This window comes from Hoplias malabaricus, chromosome 11 (genome assembly GCF_029633855.1).
Source record: "Hoplias malabaricus isolate fHopMal1 chromosome 11, fHopMal1.hap1, whole genome shotgun sequence".
Classification (NCBI taxonomy): Eukaryota; Metazoa; Chordata; class Actinopteri; order Characiformes; family Erythrinidae; genus Hoplias; species Hoplias malabaricus.
The window spans coordinates 39,128,337-39,145,916 of NC_089810.1; the positions used below are offsets into that span (position 1 = coordinate 39,128,337).

Here is a 17,580-nt window from a genome sequence, read left to right on the forward strand (position 1 = left end):
TGTCCTCACTGTACACACAGCGCCTGGAGTGAGGGGTCTAAAGCCGGGCAGTTGTCTAAACTGTCAAAAGGTAACTTGATTTAAACTGAAATTCTCTTTCAAATTTATAACAAGAAAAAAAAAAAGACAAAAAAGTGTTGTGTTGAGCCTGAGAATAATATGTGGGCTCACATTTATGGACATTAATGTTTCAAAGAACTTACTTCACACATATTTTAAAAGTATAATTATTAATTAAAACTGATATTACAGATATACCACACCATACTCTTAATATAATATTTCATGTACATCTGTTAAAGCTGAAAATATCATTTTGTAAATTGTCTTTTTTTTGACATTCGAATATTTGAGTGTATTTTAATAAATTAATATTAATATTCTTTATTTCACACAGATTGTCATGGATAAATATCTAAGATCCATCGATGATGAATTTAAAGGCTGCAAATCAAAAATATATCAGCGGATTAAATCTGGAAACCTGGAGCAGGAGCTGCAGAACAATTTGAGCTTTAGGACGGCCTGGGAAGATACCAAATATGAACTTTATTTAGCCGACAAAAAGAACTATCAATTAACTAATGATGACTTGAGAAAGATAGCTGTTCGTGCGTACACATTGAACACTTACCGTCAACTTAATAACAAAATGCGTTATGGTCTGTGTGACTACAGGACTGACTTTGGTCTGACCTCTTTGCACTTTCTGATCACAGATGCCATACAAACCCTCAACCCTCAGGGCAAATGTGAAACCACATACCGTTTCTCCAGAGATCACTTTAAAATTAAAAGTAAATTTGTGCGCTTTGGCAGTTTTACTTCTTCCACACGTGACCCCACACTGGGGAGTGAGTTTGGAAGAGAAACTTGTTTTGTCATCACAACCTGCCACGGTGCACATATAGCCCCCATATCAGCGTATCCAAAAGAAGATGAAGTGCTAATACCTCCTTATGAAAGGTTTATAAAGAAGCCACTACCTGTGGGTTTTCGTAAACACAACGAGCACCTGAAAGATTGTGGAACTATTCTCAAACTGGAAAGTGTGGGAAAAGTGAGTAAGATGAAGTGTGATTTAGTCAAATTTAAGCCAAAATACCCCATCTGCAACCTCTAGTAGCTAATTAACATTAATATCATTACAATCCAGTGCAGACTCTATGCAACAGCTTAGGCACAGGAAGCCACCGTGTTTGGGTTTTTCTGTAATATTTTTGATGTAAAAAGTGACCAAATAAATAAACAAATAAATGTATTGAATTCCTTTTGGTCTCTTTGCTGCTGTCTTTTAGCATCTATTTAGAATCTTGAAGATACATTTATTAATAATAGAAATAAATAACAGCAAGCTCAATGTGCAGAATGTAGATAGCCTCTAACTTAACACAGGTCATATCCAAAGATATAGTTATATAAAGCGAAACCCACACAGACAGTCACCTGGAGGAAACCCATGCAGACACAGAGAGAACACACCACACTCCTCACAGACAGTCACCCGGAGGAAACCCACGCAGACACAGGGAGAACACACCACACTCCTCACAGACAGTCACCCGGAGGAAACCCACGCAGACACAGAGAGAACACGCCACACTCCTCACAGACAGTCACCCGGAGGAAACCCACGCAGACACAGGGAGAACACACCACACTCCTCACAGACAGTCACCCGGAGGAAACCCACGCAGACACAGAGAGAACACACCACACTCCTCACAGACAGTCACCCGGAGCGGGAATCAAACCCACAACCTCCAGGCCCCTGGAGCTGTGTGACTGCGACACTAACCTGCTGCGCCACCGTGCCACCCATTAAATACTAAAAACCAAAAATAATTTTCTGGAAACTCAATTATTTGTATTGGACGACACCATTTTCTCATTCATTTGCTTTCTCCCGCCCACTTGGACAAGAGGGATTTTACCAGAGAAGGCTGCTTCAGTTTGTTCCAGGCACACCTTATTGTGGATAAGGCACAAAAAAAGCTACCAGGGTGAGGGTTATAACCATTTTCATGACCCAAAGTGGTTTATTTTATTGGTGTGTTTAGGTTTGCCCATTGTTCTGTTTTGTTGATGGTCTGTGTTTGGTGGATATAAGCAGAATTAGCCGGCTAGCTTTCTTTAACTCTGTAAGAGAGTGTTACAACCGCTAAGAACACTTTTATGACCCTCAGGTTTTTTTATTTATTTAATTATTTAATTTGCTTTGAGACTTAAGGCACAGCAAGTTAAACAGAGGGCGAGGGAAACGGAGGAGAGAGAAGTTAAGTTTCTATTACTGTTTTTATGAATGTTCTCATGTTCTTGCATCATTGTTTAAATTGTCTCACACTCAGCTGACTGAAATGGAGCCTTGTGACATTTATACAGTAAACACAATACATATTTTTTACTGTTTCATGTGAAAGATGTGAGATATGATCACAGTTCGGAATAAAAGTAATCACACTGTTGAATATCTTTTGATGGTGACATTTATTAAGTTCATGTTTTATAAAAATGCTTTTTACTGTCTGTCAAAGTAACTCACTGTACTCAATACACTTTGTTGGATCGCTGTAATTTTAAGAGAAGTTGACACAACTCGTAAAACATTGCGTTGATTTTTTACGTTGACCTAATGTTTTATTTTTTAGAGTGCATAGAAGGATGTGATGTATTTCTGTGTTGTACAGTGGGGAACTTTGTTTTCCACCAAGTCACTGAGCTGGGCCGAGTCTCATGAGGATGCTGCTACACCCAAAGCCATCCATTTCTTCACGAATAGAGACACTGTTTTAAATTTATAACTGTTTACCACTAATGCACCGTATGAGTCCTGCTCCTCTGTAAACCCCAGTGTAAACCTGTTTCTCTCACTGTTATTAATCCAGGATCTTTAACAGAAAACTGTAAACTAGTGGTAAACACTTATAACAATTAAAACAATGATCCTATTCTGGAGGAAATGGACAGTGATGGTGTGGCAGCATCTCTCCGAGACTCAGCTCAGCTCAGTGACTCGGTGGAAATATAACTTCCCCAGTGTACAAGACAGTATTAATTCCAGTGCCCTTCTATGGAAATAAAACACTATATTAGACCATTCTAAGCTGATTATGTTTATGAAATATGTGCGCATTAGTTCATATTTTCTTCTCCAGTGAGGAACACAGCGTAAAGCACTGGGCTCCCACTGAGAGTGACTCACTGTCTCAACGTCTTTTCACCTGACCTGTGCCCGCTGGGTAAATGATGGCACTGCACGATTTAAGGTGCAAAGGAAGGTTTGAATAATGAGGATTGTCACTTTCATTCATTCATTGTCTGTAACCCTTATCCAATTCAGGGTCGCGGTGGGTCCAGAGCCTACCTGGAATCATTGGGCGCAAAGCGGGAATACACCCTGGAGGGGGCGCCAGTCCTTCACAGGGCTACACAGACACACACATTCACTCACACACTCACACCTACGGACACTTTTGAGTCGCCAGTCCACCTACCAACGTGGGTTTTTGGACTGTGGGAGGAAACCGGAGCACCCGGAGGAAACCCACGCAGACACAGGGAGAACACACCACACTCCTCACAGACAGTCACCCGGAGCGGGAATCAAACCCACAACCTCCAGGTCCCTGGAGCTGTGTGACTGCAACACTACCTGCTGCACCACTGTGCCGCCCCATTGTTACTTTCAACCTGTTATTAATTCATGTAATAAACTATCCAGACAAACCTTCTATTAGTTTGGATTGGAGTAAAGCTGTTTTATTCCCCAGTCAGTGTGTTCAGCTTGTGTAAATCTATCGTAAAGTTCAATAGTAAATTTTAAACAGTATTTCTCACTCTTGGCATAAACACGTTATCTAGAGTGGTGTGATTGGTCATGAGAATCGTAGAGAAACTCAGATTTCTAGTTTAATATCAGGGTTTCAAAAGCCAGTTTCAGTACCTGAGGATCAGACAGGGTTAGAAGCTCGGACATCCGGGAGAGACTCGAAGTGGAACCGCTGCTCCTCCATGTCGAGAGGAGCCGGTTGAGGTGGTTCGGGCGTCTGGTTCGGATGCCTCCTGGACGCCTTTCTAGTGAGTTGTCCCAATGGGGAGGAGGCCCCGGGGCAGACCAAGAACGCGCTGGAGAGACTACATGCCTCGACTGGCCTGGGAACACCTCGGTATACCCCCGGAGGAGGTCTGGGAGGGGGGAGGTCTGGGTTTCTTTGCTCTGATTGCTTCCCCCGCGACCTGGACCCGGATAAGCGGTGGAGAATGGATGGATGGATGGATGGATATCAGGGATGGATGGATATTTATTCTCATGATTGTCACTGTTGTTGTCGTTTTTGTTGTTATTTTTCATGTCTTATTCGGGCTAATCCCAATTTCCTGAGGGGCGCCATTAGAGGAATTTAATGCATTTCAAATACATGATCTGAAATGCAATGTCTGATTCGCTCATGCAGTTCCACCAGTGCTGAGAACGCTCCACCACCCAATCATATAAACCGTGTTCAGAGCATCACGCAGACTATAGAAACGCCAGCTTCCCCTGAATGGTCAGTGGAGCTCAGAGAAGGGATTCTGAGCGTAGAAACAAGGAGGAGGTCATAATATTATGGCTGGTTTTTATTTGGATTTATTTCTAGATGAAATATTTACATTTTGCACCAAATCACCAGGCAGAGGTGGCAACAATACGTGCACTGCATACACACAGTGGTGAAACACATCAAACAACAATTGAGCAGACTTAAATATATATGAATTATGGGGATTAGCTCTGTTCTGCAGACCGTGTGTAACTGGATTTTTCATCAGACAAGGTCTTGGAAATCTGTCTTTTGTGGAACGCAGGATTTAACTGGGTGTTTGTGGTTATTCAACACACTCTGTTGCTTCGTGCTCATATTTATAGACACCCTGCTTGGCAGAGTTGATCTGTAGGAGGTTCTGTGAGATTAGTACAGAACATTAATATGATTAACATGAAATGATGAGGTCCAGCCAACATCCACAGCCCAGCTTCATTATTGTTCAGATCTTGCCATGAGCTGAGATCAGCTGATGTGACGTAGGAGGATTAAAGACAGGTCTTTTTGAAATGTTTAAAGTCTGTTTAAAATGAAGCATTTTAAAGAATGTGTTTTTCTGGAGGTTTTATAGAACCTTTGTACTTGTGTTAGTGTGTGTTGTGCTGGTGTAGAGTGGATCAGACACAGCAGTGCTGCTGTGAATTTTTAAACCCTGTGTCCACTCTCTGTCCACTCTGTGAGACACTCCTCCCTCATTGGTCCACCTTGTAGATGTAGAGTCAGAGACAGTAGCTCATCTGTCGCTGCACAGTGTGTGTCGCTCATCCTCTAGTCCTTCATCAGTGACACAGGACGCTGTCGGCTGGATGTTTTTGGTCGGTGGACTGTTCTCAGAGGGGTTTAAAAACTCCAGCAGCACTGCTGTGTCTGATCCACTCTACACCAGCACAACACACACTAACACACCACCACCACGTCAGTGTCACTGCAGCGCTGAGAATGATCCACCACCACATCACACCTGCTCTTTGGGGGCCCTGAGCGCTGAAAAACAGGATAAAACAGGGAATATAAAACATACAGAGCAACAAACGGACTACAGGCTGTCATTGTAGAACTACCCAGTGCTCCTGTGTTGTCAGTGGATCTGAGAGAATGGCCAGCGAGTGTGGAAACAAGGAGGTTAATCAGTGTATAGTGTGTACAGTTCTAGTTTTGAGTGTATTTTTACCTGCTGGGAATCTTTACGTATTTGAGGTTTTATGGCAAATTCATGTTAATTTTAATTCTCACAGTTCAAGTACAAAGGATGCACACACACACACACACACACACACACACACACACCCCTGCATAAATACAAAACAAGTATTCAACACCTGTACAAATAAAAAAGAGACAATTGATTGTTTAAGTTGTGTTTACAGAGCTGCCCACCAGACTAATCAAAGATAGGAGGAGTGGAGTTTGTTGTGATCAATATGATATTTAAAAGCAGCCCAGCAGAGAGTTAGAGAGAGAGATTTGAGAGAAAATAAGTGTTTTAAATGGTCAATGGAGTCATTACAGCATAATTACACCATTAAAGAATGTGCAGAGCACATTTTTTAAAAGCAGTTGCTTTGCTGTTAAAGGAAAATACGGTGCCTGAGACTTCTGCTGATGAAGATAATTGCATGCTGCATCCTAACTGATGTTTAAAGATCGTTCGCTTGCTCAAAGCCTTGCTAAGCTCTGAAAAGTTACACACTTCATTAAGTTAGGCTTAAGCAGTTGAGCTCAGCCATCCCTCCTCAGCAGATTCTGTACATTTAAAAGAAATGGAGATGGTAAATCAAAGTTGTTTATAGTGCAAATTATAATCAGCCAGCAGTTACGGCTCAATCTGTCATTGCTCTTGAAATCAGGGAAACATTAGTATTCACAGGTGATTAAAAATGTAGAAGTGATGTGATGAACACAGTGTTTTGTGGCGACAGTTCTTACTCAGATTAATTAAAGCACTTGATGTAGTGAAAACCGTGTTTCACACAAAAGATCAAGACATTTTTACCACCAAAAAAAGTAGCAAACGATATTAATGAAAGTGTGAGTTTATCAATTCTGTGTGTCTTTTACAAACAGCATGTTTCACAGTGAGGTCCCTGACCATGGGGGGAGGCTTAAAATAGGTTTAGCTCAACATTCCTGATGAATCCCAGTTATTAGGTGTCAGTATTAAGGCTGTTTCATGACGAATCACTGAAGAAAATGACTGATTGCTGTTTGAAGGTAAAGTAATCCATGCACATCATCCCCAAAACAAACTACAACTCCCAGAGCATAAATAACACCATACTCTCTGTTCATGGGAAAATAAGCTTTTATTTACACATAATAAAACTTACCGCAGACTGTTTGTGGCCTCTTCTGGCCTCTGTTAAGACAAATGCAAAATGGCTTATCAAAGCATAATACAGGGTGATTCAAAAGATGTGGGACACCCTTTTATATAAAGACCCTAGCAAGTATTGGCTGAGGGAGCAATGACTTTAAGGCTATTTCCGGAATGTGGCCACCATCTTGAAAGCCGCCATTTTGGATCAAGAGCATGTTTTTCCAATGTGAAATTGGTCATGTAGTATATCAAAAGAATAAAAGGGTGTCCGTACGAGATTTGAGATGATACACAATATATGTGTAATAATGGGGGCTAAACTATAAACAGGGCTAAACAAGGCTAAATGCTAAACACAGCTAATCATTAAACACAGCTAAACACTAAAAGCAAAACACTAAAAAAGGAATCTAATCATAAAACACAAGAGGCTAAAAACAAAGCAAGACGAAACACAGATCATTAAACATAGCACAAGGCTAAAACCCATGAACATCAACCAAACACAATGACCCACAAACAGGAAACACTGACAAGGACTATATAAAGACAACACCAACAAGAAACACCTGGTTACACAAATAAGACACATAACACTAGAAACACAAGGGAAGGGTATCACATGACCAGGGAACAAGCAGAAAGCAGACACAAGACAGGGGGAAACTGTCACATGACAAGGGGAGCACAGAACAGAAACAATACAAAACAGAACATAAAACAAAACAGCACGTTACAATATGAAATATAATATTAATAATTATTGTATTGTATATTTATAATATACAATAATTATAAAAGTGGAGAAATTGTTTAATGGTCGTTAGTTTGCTCTAATTTACCCTCACAGTTAGTCTGTATGCCATAATGAGCCTGTGTGGCCTCACACAAACTGCTAACTTAACATCTATGGTCAGATGATGTCTACAGGAACCATATCTGTTTATTTATAAGCGTGTGATCATTTACACTACTATTATATATTGTGATTTACATTTTTCTGCAGAGGATAATTAATTCCCTTTAAAATGGTCTCAAACTTCAGGCCACAATAAAAACCATACAGTTCTTCTGCATTTCTGGGTCCATAAGTAGGAAGCGGAAGCAGAAATAACATTTATGCAGCCTCCCCGAATGAATTGGAAACGTCCTCTAGCTCACAGCTACGTGTAATCTGCGCCAAAGTGGGTGTGAAATCAGGCAGGAGCAGATTTATGGAGGACAGCTGATTCTGGACACATGGTCTAATAACACAAAGGCCCTAATCCATCACACTGTGTTCTGCAAATGAGATGCTCCTCACATTCGCACACAGCACGGCTCCAGCACAGAGCAGCTGATGAGCCGCCCATGTTCAATCAACCCGAAAGGGCGCTGACATCGCTCAGATATACCTGCCTCATGACAAATGACTCTGCGTAATGAGACTCACGCAGACATAAAGAATGTAATGTAGCGGAGATACAGTACAGACTCACAGTGTGGCGTGTGTGTGTGTGTGTGGAAGATTATGTGGCTAGGTAAACTTTCTCATTGTTAGGACTTCAGTAGCTGAACTGAAGGCCAAACATGTCAGATTAATTAGTTACATGCAGCTGAGGTTAAATTGTACATGCACCGTTTGTAATAACCTCTGTAGAAAAGCAAGAAATGGAATAAGTTACTACATGTGGGTCTGTTCACACGTCCTTATGTGAAATGTGGGTTGGACTGCTCCCCTGGGCTGTGTAGCAGTAGAACTGAAGCCTCTGGGGTGAAGAGCAGTTCCATCATTTTGGAAAAGCTATTGGAGAGGTCTGGCGTTATTCCACAAGCAAAATTGCACCACAAAAATATTAATTTGCATTAAAAATCACTAAAAAAATGTAGTTGTGTCAGAACTTCTTCAGAGTAATATTTAGTTACTGAAAATAAGAAAAAATTGTTTATTCTCCTAATTTATTTGTTGCCAGTTCCACCTGTTAGCTTGAGCTTCCCGAGTCACACTCAGTGCCACCAATCTGGGGTGTGTGTCTGTGTGGTGGTGGTGGTGGGGGCGGTTGGGGTTGTACAGCATGTGTCCTATGAAAAATGTGAGGCCAACTACCAACACTTTTTGAACAGCCAACACAGTGCTACTGGAAATCTCAACACACATAAAGGGTAAAGCTAACTGCTAAATGCTAAATGCTAGCCAACGGATGTCTATGTTAGCTGCCATTGTACTTGGGATGAGGGGTAAAGTGTGCCATCCCACCCATCAAAAGAGAGCAAGGCCAGTTGACCACACCAGATGATAGAGCAAAAGCTAGAAAGTATAGATTGAAAGTTTAAGTCTTTGTTTACCTAGCGCAGACTGTACCATCCAGTTCGACTGTCTCTGTCTCTGAGGTAACACGGCTTCACCTTCAAACGAGGTAAAATATCTTTTGCTTATTTAAAAAACTGGCCATGAATATTTAAACAGATGCGCTGTGGTAAATTTCTGTTTCAGCTTCATTACTGAGAACTTCAGTAGAGCACAAGACAAAGCACAGTGCGTTTTTTTCCCTGACTGTGATATCTTGAAAGAAGCTTGTTTGCACAGAAGAAAAATGAGAGGAAAAGATATGAACATTTGGGCCTAAATCAGCCAGGGAACAGAGAGTTCTGAGAGTTCCTGCATTTCCAGATGGCCAAGTCCTCCTGATTATCTCAGTGTGAAATAGCATGCTGCCTTTTAAGTGAAGGGATATGTGACTAGTGTGAAGAAGCAGGACAGAGGGGAGTTCAAGCATGTCATTATTCTTACTGCCAGATATGTCGGAAATATGGAAAACGGATTGTAGGAGTTAGAAAACTTTAATTTTTCTCACTTTTAGCGGTAACGCCTTTGGATGCTGTAGATCTTGTTCAAATAATAGAACTATGTTCAGAGTTTGGTCTGAAATGCTGAAATGAATGGTATTAGTTTGTCCTCCTGTGGCACTGTAAAAGTCTTTGCACTAGATGTAGCAACATTGTTGGGAGAATTTGGCTACTGTACGTGTAAACATGGCTATATTAATGAGATTATTAGTGAGTACCCATCAAATGTTTGAACACACCCACTCAGCCACTCAGGGAGGGTTTCCTTTGTTTTTGGGCTGTTTTCCACATGTTGTGAATGTACAGCACCAGCCAAAAGTTTGGACATCTTCTCATTCAATGGGTTTTCTTTGTTTTTTATTCTTTTCTACGTTGTAATTGAATGTGGAAGACATTAAAACTATGAAGGAATTATGTAGTAAACAGAGAAGTGTTAAAGAAACCAGACCATGTTTTATACTTTAGGCTCTTCACAGCAGCCCCCTGTTGCTTTGACGACAGCTTCACACACTCTCTCCGTTCTCTCAGTCGGCTTCATGAGGTCGTCACCTGGAACAGTTTTCAGTGAACAGCTGTGGCCTCGTCGAGAGTTAATCTGTAGAACCGCTGATGTGTTTGAGACCGTAACTAGGGTTGTGTAGAGGTAGGGGCTGGTACACAGCTCTATACAGTGACTAGCTCTACTCCACCAATCACCGATGAGGAGATGGGCCAAGCATTTGATGGGTACTGTGTATAAACCCTGTAAAAATGTATGAAGTAAAATGGGATGCTTTGGAGCAGCAGGACATATACTTAAGCACTGCCTTGCAGAAGATAGAAGCTGTAACTGTAGAAAGGGAAACTAAGTACCCATTAAAACCCTGAGTTTAATTAAAATAATTGGATGTGTTTGTGTCCACAGATTTTTGGCCAAATCCAACGTGTTAAAGGAAGCACCTGTATTTGTTGAGGTTTTACCTGGCTGCGTCTATGGTGATGGATGGTGACGACAGGTTGAAGGTCTGGAGGAGAATGACTTAAAAGGGAAATTCAAATTCACAGCAGGGTAATAATGACCATTAACACTTTTAATGGAGTTCTATTACATAATAAATCAAGAGCTGTGGCTGAGGTGTGATTTCTAATGCGAATGCCTTGAACTCATGGACAGCAGTGAATGGAACTGGACAGGTTTTTCATGAACAATGTTTACTTTAATTGTTTCACCCCCCAAGGGACATGATAATGATAATAAACTAAAAAGAGCTACACTCATTGTCCATAATATTACACTAAAACATGTTTTCTCTTTACTTTGCCCAGTGGTCAATGGTCAGGACCCCCCACCCCCCACAAGATCATCACGGAGAAGCGATTTGGGGACGGTGTGACATTTACACATTTCATGCAACGGTCAGTTCATCATCATTCTGAAACTATGGGTTCAGAAGTACATAGTGGTTCAGAGGTTTGGACAATGGGGCCTTGGACAGCAGTGGTGAAAGTCTGCTCCTGTGTGGCCCATGGGCCTGTCTCTAGTGTGGTCTCTGGGCCAGTTTAATATATGACTTATGTCTTCCATAGTATTTCCCATTTTGTCGTTTGCCTTGTTATGCTCTTGTCTTGTTTCCTGGGTGTGCTTTTCTGATGTGGTTTCTTTCCTGGCATTGTCTCTGCCTTATTTATATGTGTGGTATTTATATAGAGGCACCTTTAGGTGGGAGTGATGTAAGGATCCTTCTTTGTTTTTTTCCCTGCAAGTGCTCCCTACTTACATCTTATTTCTGTGTTCCCATGTTGGTATTCGTAATCAAAGCACAGGGGACAATGAAAGTGAATCACCTGTCATTGTAGTGTGCGAGGTTTCATGGCTACATTGGAGCAGCCTGGTGGCCAATCTTCATTAACTCCACACTGCACCAGTAAGACCATGTGCATCCAATGGTTCAAACATTGTGTCCTGAAGGCGGTGGCGTGTATCAGGACGACAATGCACCAATACACACAGCGAGACTGGTGAAAGACTGGTTTGATGAACATGAAAGTGAAGTTGAACATCTCCCATGGCCTGCACAGTCACCAGATCTAAATATTATTGAGCCACTTTGGGGTGTTGTGGAGGAGCGAGTCAGGAAACGTTTTCCTCCACCAGCATCACGTAGAGACCTGGCCACTATCCTGCAAGAAGAATAGCTTCAAATCCCTCTGACCACTGTGCAGGACTTGTGTATGTCATTCCCAAGACCAACTGACGCTGTATCGGCCGCAAAAGGAGGCCCTACACCGTACTAATACATTACTGTGGTCTAAAACCAGGTGTTTCACTTTCATTGTCCAACCCCTGTATATTATTATGCTTTGTTTTGTTTGTTTGAATTGTGTTTCTGTAAATCGAAGTGAAATCTCTCATTTGTTTCAGTTGATTGTTGTTAATTAAACTTTTAAATCACCTCAGCAATTGTTTCCAGATCTCCATTCTTGCGTCACCTAAGGTCTGCCCCAAAACCTAGTGAGCTGCCTGGGTAGACACTGACTGTGTAGAATCGTCTGTCCTCATTTAGATTATTGAGACGCTGTAGTTAGAGAGCGATGGCATCATGGTGTGTTCCCGCCCACGGCACACAACCATTGCTCTTGGTGTAGAGCAAAATGGAAGGGAGTTGCGCTTGCTTTGCATCATGGGATTGCCTTTTATTAATCTAATATCTAATGCCCGCTATCAAACGTTTCTTTTTCTTTGTAATAGGTTACAAGTTTTAGTTTAGTTTTCATGTTTTTAAAATGTGCTATCACTCTTTTTCAACCCTGATATTTTAATGTGGTGCAAATATAAAATGGCCGCTGATTTGACTCTTAATCTCAGGGAACACAGGACTCGGCAGCTGTGTGTATGACTCATCCATTCTCAGCTATTTGAATGCAAAACCTTTGTGGCAAACTTAGACATAGTTAACACAGAGAGTACTAACTGTTATCCCAAGTGTAGTTGTGTGTATCGTATACAGTGCAGATAACGACCGTCTCTGACTATTACTGAATCTACTTTGTGCCTGTGGTTTGATATGTGACTCTTATCTGAGCAGAAGCGAAGACGAGAACAGTGTTGATTAATGAAGGAAGGGTTAAGCGAGGCCTGCTCAGGAGCCACAATCTGAAGTGGATTGACAATGGCACAGCATTCCTGCAGAGCAAAAAAAAATCCCATTAAGTGAGCTGAATTAAATTATGTGAAGGCTGCAGTGCTTAGTCACCGTTATCTCTTTCACAGGCATTAACCTGAGATTCATGTGATGTCTCTCTCTCTCTCTCTCTCTCTCTCTCTCTCTCTCTCTCGCTACTCAGCATTTCAGAGCTTCTCTAATTAAGCCATTGCAAAGAGCAAACGTAGGCGCTCCCATCAGTCCCCATCTACTTTCTAACTGTCACTGGAGAGGAGTTAATAAGACCAGCGCTGGACACAAATGGCCACACACTCCGAATTCTCTGAAGTCAATTTAATTCTGGTTTGATGGTTTATATAAGCCCGAGTGTTTATCTGCCTGCACTTTACTCTACTTGTTCCTTGCTCACCTGACCTCCTGAGCTCAAGGAAACCTAATTATACTGAGTTTTGTTTGATTCTTATAGAACCAAGGCCTTAAAAGTGGTTCTAAGACAATGACTGAGGGGACGTGCCTCAAAAGGAGAACCAAGACTTTATAGAAGGACTCATCCTCATCTGAGCTGCCCAGGAGAGCGAGGTTAGGATATAAACCAGAGAACATGTCAAGGATTGTACAGTGCCTTGGCATCATACAGAGTCTAAGTCAAAGTCAGAGTGTGTGAGAAGTAGCTCTGATAGACGACTGTATTGGATTATTATCTACACATAACACAGGACAGTTTCCACAGTTATTCCACTGTTCTCTAAGAACTGTTGCCGTTTTGATGTTTTCCTCGGTTACTCAGTTACCCGACTTCCTTTTTCTGTAGATACCAATGCTCCTTTCCCGTTTGATGAACGATTCAGTGTCCTCAAATATAAAACAAGACATGGGCCATTAATAAACCACATTCTTCAGCAAACAGCCGAAGCAGCCATTTGTTTTTGTGTGTTGGTTTCACTGAAGGACGCAGGAATGCGCTCATCACAGCCAGGAGTTATAAGCCGTGTTGAATGGGGCTTGGTAGGTTTATTTATTTATTTATGTATTTATTTTTTTTGCATGACTTGTTAAGAATCCTGTTGCTTGAGAAGCTACGGTGAAAGTCCCGAACAGCAGAGTGCGCTGTTGCGCTGTGAAATGAAACATAAGAGATCATGGTGAGGGGTTAAGTAAGATGACCATTCAGCTTAATGGCTTAAATGGGGGGTGTGGCAGATCTGAGTCACTACGTCACTCCCTCGTGTGTCATTGCTTAATTTGGGCATTACTGCCTTAACTGTTTATATCAGGGGTGGGCAGTCTCATCTGCAAAGGTCAGAACACACCTGGTTTCACTCCTTTAATTAGTTGGTCTCAGTAAAACAACTGATCATGTGACCTCTTGGTTGGTTGGACCAAAAACAAGCAGCCACACCGGCCCTTTGTGGATAAGATTGGCCACCCTTGGTTTATATCGTCCACCTCAGTGCAACACTGGGAACTGAAGCGGAAGGGGAAAACATTTCCACATATTTAAATGAATTAAACTCAACAAATCTTCATAAATAGGTGGTTATTACACTAAGAGTTTTACTTTTAAAGATGTCACATAAAACCTCGTCCTGTATAATAACGTAAACCTGTGTAGTAATGGGGTGGGACAGTGGTGCAGCAGGTAGTGTCGCAGTCACACAGCTCCAGGGTCTGTGAGGAGTGTGGTGTGTTCTCCCTGTGTCTGCGTGGGTTTTCTCCGGGTGACTGTCTGTGAGGAGTGTGGTGTGTTCTTCCTGTGTCTGTGTGGGTTTCCTCCGGGTGACTGTCTGTGAGGAGTGTGGTGTGTTCTCCCTGTGTCTGCGTGGGTTTTCTCCGGGTGACTGTCTGTGAGGAGTGTGGTGTGTTCTCCCTGTGTCTGTGTGGGTTTCCTCCGGGTGACTGTCTGTGAGGAGTGTGGTGTGTTCTCCCTGTGTCTGTGTGGGTTTCCTCCGGGTTATTGTGAGAAGTGCGGTGTGTTCTCCCTGTGTCTGTGTGGTTTCCTCCGGGTGACTGTCTGTGAGGAGTGTGGTGTGTTCTCCCTGTGTCTGCGGGTTTCCTCTGGGTGACTGTCTGTGAGGAGTGTGGTGTGTTCTCCCTGTGTCTGCGTGGGTTTCCTCCAGGTGATTGTGAGGAGTGTGGTGTGTTCTCCCTGTGTCTGTGTGGGTTTCCTCCGGGTGACTGTCTGTGAGGAGTATGGTGTGTTCTCCCTGTGTCTGTGTGGGTTTCCTCCGGGTGACTATCTGTGAGGAGTGTGGTGTGTCCTCCCTGTGTCTGCGTGGTTTCCTCCGGGTGACTGTCTGTGAGGAGTGTGGTGTGTTCTCCCTTTGTCTGCGTGGGTTTCCTCTGGGTGACTGTCTGTGAGGAGTGTGGTGTGTTCTCCCTGTGTCTACATGGGTTTCCTCCGGGTGCTCTGGTTTCCTCCCACACTCCAAAAACACACATTGGTAGGTGGATTGGAGACTCAAAAGTGACCCTAGGTGTGAGTGTGTGAGTGAATGTGTGAGTGTGTGTCGCCCTGTGAAGGACTAGCGCCCCCTTCAGGGTGTGTTCCCACCTTGTGCCTAATGATTCCAGGTAGACTTCTGACTCACTGCACTGACATTGGTAAAGGCATACCTTAAATAAATGCTCCTGAAATATTTATTTGTATATTTATAAAATGTGTATTTTGTGTTGGAGACTGCACAACTGACATTATTTGACTCCTTTTTGGTTGGTTGCGCATCCAATTTGCTGCTTAATTTGAATGCCATTAAAACGTTGGCCACCTTCTGTGGCAGACAGTGCAGTATTATAAATGTCTGCGCATGCTGCAATAACAGATTAAGTGATAAACAGTCTGTGACCAGGAAAATGGCCTCAATCTCCGTGGGTCATCAGTGCATCACACTTGTAGCTCAATATGTGCATCCCATACTTCCCTGATGATGCCCTTTGTGCTGTCTTTTGACTTTACTTCTGGGTCTGTAGCCAGCTTTGTTTCTCCCAGTCTCCCAAAGCTAACGCTAAGTCGTGAGGGTGAATGCTAGCAGAGGGCCGACCAACCAGCTGAGAATGAAAGCGAATGTGGAGATGGCATCATGGCAGATCAGTCAAAATAAGATTATTTTCTGTATCTTGGTTTTTATCAAAGGGCTCATTTACTCACTTGACCACAGAGTTGGAAGATTGTTTCCTCAGCCAATTAGTGGTAACAAAATTTCTCTGTGAGAGAGGAGGGGTCAGTCAGAGGATATGAATTTTACGTTGCTAGACTGTAGCAAAAATATCTACCAAGTCCATTATTTCATAAGGTAAATTGGCCAGATATCGACTTACTGTATATTTTTCAATGGTTTTTTTTGACTCTGCTACTAGATCTCAGTCCAAAAATGATAGTTTCTTTAGACACTCATGAGTAAAAGAGTTCAGGAACCTCTCTCAATACAGTCTCAGACCTTGTTCAGATTTCATTTCCCCCAGGCATCACTAAGCAAACTAAGAAATGACTAGAGCCAATCAAAACAGCTAATGTTTCGAGGTCTTTTGGTCAGAACTGTGCTGTAGGTTGTCTTTGGTCACAAAAGAGGCCATAGATCGGCATTTGTATTGTAAAAGTCATGGTGTATCTACCTGCCTGGAGCCAGCTGTGTCTGACAGCTGCCTTCCTTCTTTCTCCGACTGTCATCGCCCCCCTGGTGGCACATAAAATCTTAATCATAGCCATCAGAGGCGCTGACAGCCTGGGGAGAGATTTCACTGAGGCAATTAAATCAGCCACAAAGAGGGATCCATCAGCTGCAGAATGATGGAGTGGACTGGCATTCAGTCTCACTGCAATGTTTACCCCAAATAACATACCTGCAAAGGGGTAGTGTTCGGGACCATGGAGCTGAGGTCTGAACTCAGTTATTAATTACTCTGCTCCCTCAGCCGCTGGAGAAAGGTCATAGAGCTCAGGGAGAGGAAGGGAAGATGGTGCTCTGTGGAATTACCTTTTTTAATTCCAATCTCGCTCCTCTTCCCAACACCTGCAGTTTAGAGTCTGAGTGTCAGGCCTGTTTTCAGGACACTGAGGAGGGATCTGAGAGCAATTCCCTTCAAATTAAATCACGCCTGGATGGATGGATGGATGGCGAACACACCCACAGTCTCCGAGGCAGGAAACCACTTCCTTTTTAATGATGCTCTGCCACAAACAACATTCGAAACAGCAATGAGGAAACAGACAATCATCCCGCATCGTAAAGTTCATGTGCTGGGACATGTCTAAAGGAAAAGAGATTAAAAACACCAACCCGATAAATACTGGTGTTCCATTACTCATTCCTATCAATTAAGAAAAAACGTGAGAGAAAGGTCTATTGTAGATGTATTTTTCTAGGGCTGGACGATATGGCCAAAATACACATCACGATATATTTCTAAATTTTGGTCGATACGATAAAAATTCCGATATCGATATGAAGAGTATAAAATCAACTGAAAACCTCCAAGAACAAACAAGAAATATGACATCACCATCAAACATGAACCTATTGGTTTTTGCCAATATTAATATTTTTATACTAAATTTTAAATTGAGTGCTGAACTGACAACAGCACCCTGTAATGACCGTCAGTGATTGAAATATGCTTTTAATAATGTTTATTGAAATATTAAAAATGTGTTTAAAAATCACATCATTGTTATTGCAACATTTTATATTGTGATATCTATTAATATTGATGTATT

The 17,580-nt window shown here is 42.2% G+C and overlaps 1 protein-coding gene across 1 annotated transcript; it reads left to right on the forward strand.

Annotated features, from left to right (window-relative positions):
- Window positions 1–403: 403 nt before the first annotated feature.
- Window positions 404–1,123, forward strand: LOC136709349 (NAD(P)(+)--arginine ADP-ribosyltransferase 2-like). Its single transcript, XM_066684493.1, has one exon. It carries the CDS (start codon window positions 404–406, stop codon window positions 1,121–1,123), a length of 720 nt encoding a protein of 239 aa, XP_066540590.1.
- Window positions 1,124–17,580: the final 16,457 nt, after the last annotated feature.